This window comes from Tachypleus tridentatus, chromosome 13, assembly GCF_004210375.1.
Source record: "Tachypleus tridentatus isolate NWPU-2018 chromosome 13, ASM421037v1, whole genome shotgun sequence".
In the NCBI taxonomy this organism is placed as follows: Eukaryota; Metazoa; Arthropoda; class Merostomata; order Xiphosura; family Limulidae; genus Tachypleus; species Tachypleus tridentatus.
The window spans coordinates 115,329,572-115,337,722 of NC_134837.1; the positions used below are offsets into that span (position 1 = coordinate 115,329,572).

An 8,151-nucleotide genomic window follows, 5' to 3' on the forward strand; every position below is an offset into this window, starting at 1 on the left:
TCATATAGCATTCAATCTAAAAGAAATGATCATATCTGAAGTTGAAAACAAACTACAATGAGTAGAAAAATAAATTTATTAGAGTGACTATGTTTGATATTGAAATGCAATATCAGAATTATTTAATCCTATACCATTCAGCACTTGCTTAATTTAATTTGAAAGTTTTTTTATAAAGTTTAATGATTTGTTGACAGTTTGTTTTTCATGTAATTTTTTTGTTTCTTTATGCATTTCATATTTAAGAAAACACATTTGTTTCTTGAATTATCATGTGCTGCTTTGATGAAATTTTCAGGTGATGCCAGGACTGCTGCTCTGTTTTGTGTTGCGATACGATGCTTACAAGAAAACTCAGCTTAGCTCAGCTGAAACAGGTGTACCCCCACCAAACCAACTGAATAAGATTTCCTACTTCCACTGCTCATTGATTGGTTACTTTCTAGGTTTGTTTAGGTTAATGTATAATGTGCAAATAATTTCATAATTGAAATTTACACAGAACTAAAACAATCCTACAGTAAAACTTTTCTCTAAAATAATTTTATTTCTGAGATATTATTCTGACAGTATTGCATCATCAGTTACCAACAGAAAAAAACAGTGAATTTATAGTTGTAAGATCAAAATTATCAGAAATCTTACTCAGTTTTAACAGGTTATTAATAAATAGAAAATTTTATGTCTGTAATTAAGTGGCTAAGTATTATTTCTGTATTAAAGACTAATAGTTTATTTAATAAGAGAATCTGTGCAATGATTAACTATATTAAAAACCACTTATTTAACTCTCTACACAGGCTTGGTTGAATTGACTAACCATGTTACCACTTTATACTTGTTTAAAGTTGTTATAGTTTTGTACTAATAACTCTTAATATAATGTGTTTCTTCACAGAATTTGACAGACGTTTAGTCAACATTACATATGTTTTAGTCACAAAAGATCAGTTGTTTTAATAAAATATAATAAACTACAAAAAAGATTTGTCCATATTTATATCAAGGTTTTCTTTAATAATTCGAGTGCAAAGTAATTTTCATGCTACTAAAAATACTTTTCTTCATCTCAAAAATCTCAGATTTCATTTGCATAGTTTATAAAACCTCATAACAACATTTCAATTTTTTTTTATTTTTCCAGTAACACTATATTTTCTCTTATTTTCCCTACCCTAACTCTGTTCAAGATTGATTTGTTTTTCGAGCTAATAATCACCAAAAAATACCTTCAAATTGTAACATGAAACTACAGTTGTTTATCTTAAGTAGCTTTAAACTTATAACAGTATACATCTATTTATATTTATATTTTATTGTGCCTTTGAATTGTGCCTAACTACTATTTGTGTTATTAGAAATTGTAACACACTTGGGGAACATTTGGCTCATGCTAGGCCATTGAATTACATTACCTACGAGCTGCTTGTGTGCATGCCTCCTGAAAAAGCTTTATTATATTATTATTGTTATTTATATTACCTGATCAAATGTTATGTAATCTTAAGAGTTTCCTTTTTGTAATATTGTGTTATAAAACTTTGAAATGTATACATTATTAAAATATGAATTATTAGCTACATATTTATACTATACTAATTGTTATAGCATTAAAAAAAGTAGTTTAATGGAATTTTGAATGTAACTCACTAAAGCCCTCATAATATGTACAGAAAGGATGACTGTGCACGAGCAGACTGTATTAAAGACCACTTAGTTAACAGAAGAATATCAGCATATGAGGCTCACACATAGTAGAATTTATTAACATACTATGAAATTATATTAACATTAAATAATTACTTTAATGACTTTTTTTTTTTTTTTTGCTTCTATTCTTCCCAAGGCATCAAAATTTACCAATGAAAAGTTACACTGTTGTTATTTTTTTTCTTTTCTTGTAATAAAATTTTATCAAACTATACTGTTTATGCAATATTCTGAATGCACAACAGCTAATATTTAGTTTAAAAGTTAATTTGGGACTCTTTATAGCAGTATTCAATGTATTATGTTGGGTGAGGCAGTGGCCAGTGAATTTATTATTCTTCAGCTAATTTTTATTATTATACAGTTCTTACCTTAAGTTTCAAAAATAACTGTTGTGAACTTATTATAACAACTGTGATCATGAGTAAAAATAGAAATTCCATCAATCTGTTTTACCATTGTATTCTTAATACTTCAAGTGTATTTGTTGTAAATAATATTTCTGAAACATAGCCCTGTTTTTATAGGGCTTTTGACAGCAACAGTATCTTCAGAAGTATTTAAAGCAGCTCAGCCAGCCCTACTTTACCTGGTACCTTTTACCCTTCTTCCCTTACTCATCATGGCTTACTTAAAGGTAAGTTTGTTTTGATTGTATTGTATTTGTTATTACAGTAGTATGTAGGCATACCATATGTTTTCTATCCTCATATCTGTGTCAAAGAATTTTTTTAAATTTTTTAGTTATTCACTCTTGTGCACATTTTACATAATATGTCAAGAAAGTCAATAAGTATCCTCATTTTACCTACTTGTTCTTTGTTATTCCTGTTGTAAAGACACTTGGTCTGTTTATAGGATCACAGTTTTAAAGCTGCAACTTATGTGTTAAAGTTTCTCTCTTTTATACTTAAATGATAATTATCAGTTATGTGGGTAATGCTACTTTCTTTGGGCAAGTCTGATATTACTGATTCACCTAAGTGATACAAGAGTTAGTCAGTTAGCTCACCTGATAATTTATCTCAAGGGAATGTAACCAGCTTGATTAACTCCTAACTTCAATAAAGGAAACTGTCCATCAACCATAAGGTGAAGTACACAAGCTGTTGCTATTTGATATGTTAAATATTTTTTTGCACTTTGTATCTGATTCATTTATTTATTAGAACAGACTTGTTTAGTTTTAGCAAAACTCAGTATTACTTTACACTAGATTTTGTCAAATATCCTATGATATAATGAACCTGCCTAATTTACTTTTTCAAGAAAATGATTTAACTGAAAAATCACTACCATGGGAAAAGAATAAAATCAATAAACTTTCTTTCCGAGAGCAAGATAATGATAAAACAGTGTTTAGATTTGAATATAGATAATGATAAAACAGTGCTTAGATTTGAATATAGATAACGATAAAACAGTGTTTAGATTTGAATATAGATAACAATAAAACTGTTTAGATTTGAATATAGATAACGATAAAACAGTGTTTAGATTTGAATATAGATAACGATAAAACAGTGCTTAGATTTGGATATAGGTAAGGATAGATTATGTTTTGTGGATAACAAGATTTGTAGGAATAAATTTTTTACTTAAAGTTATTATGTGCATTAGGTTAATTACCTAAATTTCTTTTTATATTCATCTTTGAGCTAGTTATAAACAAGGAGTTCTGCAGTATTTTCATTATTACTCACAAGTTGTAGGTCTATTTAAATCCCAGTCAACATAGCTTATTGATTTTACATTTCAGGGTGATTTGAGACGAATGTGGAGTGAACCTTTTATCACTTCACCACCATCTAAACACTTGGAAGTATGAAAAGAAGTTAAAACATCCCACTGCATTGAGGAACATGATGTAGTTGCTGACACTTCAGTTATATGTCACAAAACAATGTTTTGTCTATAAGGTAGTTATAACCAGAAGATCTGGGATTCAACTACGTTTCACAAATAGATTAAATGTTTTTGTGAATGTTGTCAGGTTCTTGAACCTTTAACTAATTGTGTTTTACAGCTATCTTATCAGCAAAAGGCCAGTACATTTTTAAGTTGTGACTATTCTGTGTAGCATCTCTTTTGAAATGAGGCATACATCATGATGTTGGTATGCTGTCTATAATTGATATATTCTTCTTTTTTCAGAATTTTTTCATTATCAGTTACAAAGATTTCATGATTGAAAATAAACTCAATTAGGTGATAAATGTCTTAATGTCTCTTTTTGTGTCAAAGTGGTTGTAAAGTGAAAACAGTTGTTTTCAATTTATGATTATTTCTGTTTCTTAATGTATCAATACATTTATAAAAGTAAAATTTCTTGACCAAATACTTAGACCCATTTTGGAAAGTTAAAATTGTTAGATAAGGATATCTGTTGTTTTTTTTATTCATTAACAACTCACTCATTGTTTTTGAAATGAGTATTAAAAAGTGTTTTTATTTCAGTTGAAAGTAATAAGCAAGTATTAATCTCAGGCTGTGTGTGTATGTATTAATGCTATTGACTATGTTAAAAGTTTGACATTTTGGGAAATGTTTATGAGTATAGCTAATTCCCAGTAAAAAAAAAAATATCCAACTTGCATGGAAATGAGCCTTTTGTGATTTATATTATACATATTGTGATGATGTAATTGAATTGAGGTAACAGTTTCATTATTGTTATCTTAGTAACTGACACAATAAGGGTTGCAGAACACCAAGAAAGACTTTAAAATGTTGTTTATTAAATCTGAGTTCCTCATGGAATTTAAATCTTCAAATGTTTCAGATTTGCCTAAAAGAAACTAGGTTTTAGTTTCTGTTTTACATATTGAAGAAAGCTGTTTGTGATGAAATGTGCAGCCATTTCAGTTTGTATAGTTTATTGTTGTCCACATAGTTATTGTATTAGAAATCTCTCCAAAAATCAATTCTTCATTGTGCACTTTTTGAATTTCTTTATGCTAGTGTTAACACTACCATGATTGTTACATTTTTTTCATAACCTTATGTTTTGAGGTAATTATTAATAATTCATGATAGCAAATTAGCATTCTTTATATGAAGCTAGAGGAGTTTTGTGATGTTTTTTATCGTTTTCATTTTTTTTTTAATATTTCAAGTATTGTGAAACAAGGGTATTCAGTACTTGATATTTAGTAAAAGTTGCAGTTGATGTTGATATGATGGACAATATAAAATTATGGTTTCGTTCTTTATATTTCTGTTCGATGTACCATAAATGTGTTATAGTTTAGTGAGTGAAGATGTAAAGATAGTTTAGTACAAGTGCATGAATTAAGCTAATCAACAAATGTAAATAAATTTTGTTTAAGAACATTTTTGTTTTTTTTAAATTAATATCAAAAAGATTTTTCTCTGATTTTTAAGCCTTTCTGACTAAAACTATTTAGTCTAAAATAAGAGATGAGACAACAAATTCTCCTTTGTTGACAAGCCTGGCATAGTTCTGTAGTAAAGCCATCCCATAAAATGGTAGAGCAAGAAAGTTGTATTCTTGAGAAATACGAACTGGCTGTTTGATAAATGACATATGCTGATATAGACTTTTCACATAAGGTTTATTATGAAAATTTTGTCATCTGCTCAAGGATTTTGCTGTCTACCATTAGTTACGTTTATCTCAGTAATTCCTGTTGTGCATATTTCTGATGCATTAGACCTTCTAGTGTGCTGAACTGTAACCTGTGGTATGCCACAAACAAACATTATAGACATAATGAACCAAGTTAAACAAGAAACAGGTAGGAGGTAAATTTATATACTCTAATCAACTTTCTGTACCTACCTTATTTATAAGCTTAAATCAGTTTTATTTTCCCCTTTACTAGTTAGTATCATGAAATATAAAGTTTTTGTTTGTTTGTTTTCTGTATGTAATTTATGATATACATTGATTAAAATATCAATTAAAAGTTCTTGTCATTAAACTAACCTAGAGGTGGTTGTCTTCTTGTAATATTTGTTTAAACTGTTGTGGAAACATCATCTGATGTCCAAAAATTCAAATGATAAACGTAATGTAAAATGTGGCACAAGTTCAGAGTATTTAGTTGTTAGTATTACCTCATTCACACCAGCCCTTGTTTGTTTAAAACATTGTATTTAACATTTACATTTTGTTACTTTGTTTTTTCTGAGGAGGCAAAGAAATAATACAAGTTTTTAGTTCTTGTTCCTTTGTTACTATGTTGCATTTAATGTAGGTAGTATTTGATTAAAGAGCTTTTTATATGTGCACAAATATGAAATAATAACCAAGTTCTTGTAGTGAGTAATGATATGGTATTTTCCACAAATCTGTGTTTTGTGCATGTGTGTATATATACACACATATACGTACATATCACAGCTAGCATTGTATTTCTTTCTCACTTGCCTCTGTAGTAGTGTGTACACACATACGCACACATATTTAAGAAATCCCTAAATTGTGTTTAAAGAAGTGAATCAGTTTAAAAACTGTTGATCAACCAAAGATATAGGATACCCCTGAATAACATACTGAGTGAAATTTACTAGAAGTGTTTTTATATCTAGATAACATATTATTTTACTAATTAAATAGATTGGGCAGCTAGACCATCGTGTAATGATGCTGTATTGCAATATATTTTATTTCATCACACATCTTATTAAAAATGTCCTTTTTTAATGTTTTTGGTAGTTAGTGAATTTGTAAAAATTGATAATAAACCCTTTTTACAATCTCATACTTTCTAGTAATTTTACTAATTATTGAAACACATTGTTTAACAAGGTGAAATGAAAATAGTGAGTGGTCAAGAATTTTTGAAAATCAGGAGGGACATCTGTTGGTAGGAATGCATAAAGCAAAGTTCTTTGTTAATTTGGAAAAGTGTTTAAAAACGTAATTTGTTATGTTTATGTATCTACTTGTTGAATTCTAATAATCACAGATAAATATATCATTCATTGCACATAGTAGGCGGACGCATGTAAATCATGATTGTGAACTTAAAGTATTGTAGATAATAAAGAAGCAGTAGCTTTTTATGTTTCCATTCCCATTACAACTTAGTGTTGTAAGGACAAGGTGTCTGGTTATCAGGTCTGAATTCAGTGAAATGGATGTTCCATCAGCTCTACATTCAAGTAATTAGGCCTATATTATCAAGGCAAAAACAATGTTTCATGTTTAATGTAATGTAAGTAAAGTATTAAAAAGCTATAATACTCCTTTTTGTAGAGTTATATTAAAATTTGTAAAACAGAGTGACGATTTGTTTTAACTTTCACGTGAATATTTTGAAGTTTCGGGGTTTAAATTCCTTGTGATCTAAATCGGAAGCTTTCAAACTGTTCACCGCGGGATATTTCAAATGCTTGAGAGAAACGCAGCGATGCCGACATCTGTCGGACATCGCGCAAACTACTAGCTCGCTGTAAATCACAGTTTTAATATTAGATTGCGCTAGATTCCTTTCGATGACGTTCTCGAATGTTTGAAATATGTTTTTGTTCACATGTAAACTTTCGGCTATTCCAGTAACTTTTCGAACTTTCTCGTTTCTTAGATTTTGTATATAAATACCTGTCAACTCTCCGGGTACCTCAGTTATCGAAATGACTGAAGGGTGTGTTGTGACCAAATGTCTGCGAAGTCTAGTGAATTTCAATTAATTATTTTGTTGATTTTTAGTCCTTCTGCATAAAAATGGAAACATTTTTTTAACATTAATAAGAAGTGGAGTGAAGCAAAGGATGGCGAACCACAGACCAGAGGCAATGTTCTCAAGCAACGGAAATATCGTAAATATGATGATAATTATCTGGAATTTGGTTTTACTTTGGTAGATACCAATCATGAAGAATGCCCACAGTGCCTAAACATTTTGGCTCCAGAGTGCATGTTTCCAAGTAAACTAAAATGCCACTTAGGAATCAATCATCCAAATATAGCTAGTAAATCCTGTGATTATTTTACCAGTTAGTTAACAGAATTGAAATAACAAAAAGGTACATTCTTGAAAAAAGTATAACTACCAAGCAATACTTTACTAGCATTCTACCAGTTAACATATACAGTCGCGAATTGTAAAAAGCCTCATGCCATTGTAGGAGAACTGATTTTACCAACTGCAGTGGATATGGTGAACATTATGGCTGGTGAATCTGTGGAAGACTGCTTTCAAAGGTGCGTTTATCCAACAATACTATCAGTTGTAGAATCCAACACATAGCCGAAGATCTCAACGATCAGCTAATTTAAAATATGAAAGGTGAGGAATTCGAGTTACAGCTAGGTGAGGTGACAGATAAAAACAGGGATGCTCATTTGATTTGCTATACAAGGTTTGTGGATGGTGATAAAATTGTGGAAGATCTCTTTTGTATCACTGCAAGTACAAACGCGTGAGATTTGTTTCATATTCTTGACACTTTTATGTGTGAAAACAACTTAGA

At 29.6% G+C, this 8,151-nt stretch overlaps 1 protein-coding gene across 3 annotated transcripts in view; it reads left to right on the forward strand.

Annotated features, from left to right (window-relative positions):
• Nucleotides 1-6,437, forward strand: part of LOC143236879 (signal peptide peptidase-like 3) — a 46,291-nt gene extending 39,854 nt beyond the window's left edge. For all 3 annotated transcript variants that reach the window (XM_076475526.1, XM_076475528.1, XM_076475527.1), the window contains 3 exons: nucleotides 299-446; nucleotides 2,238-2,347; nucleotides 3,470-6,437. In XM_076475526.1, coding sequence (XP_076331641.1) covers nucleotides 299-446; nucleotides 2,238-2,347; nucleotides 3,470-3,538 — 327 coding nt within the window. In that variant the 3' untranslated portion in view covers nucleotides 3,539-6,437. The remainder of the gene's footprint in view (nucleotides 1-298; nucleotides 447-2,237; nucleotides 2,348-3,469) is intronic.
• Nucleotides 6,438-8,151: the final 1,714 nt, after the last annotated feature.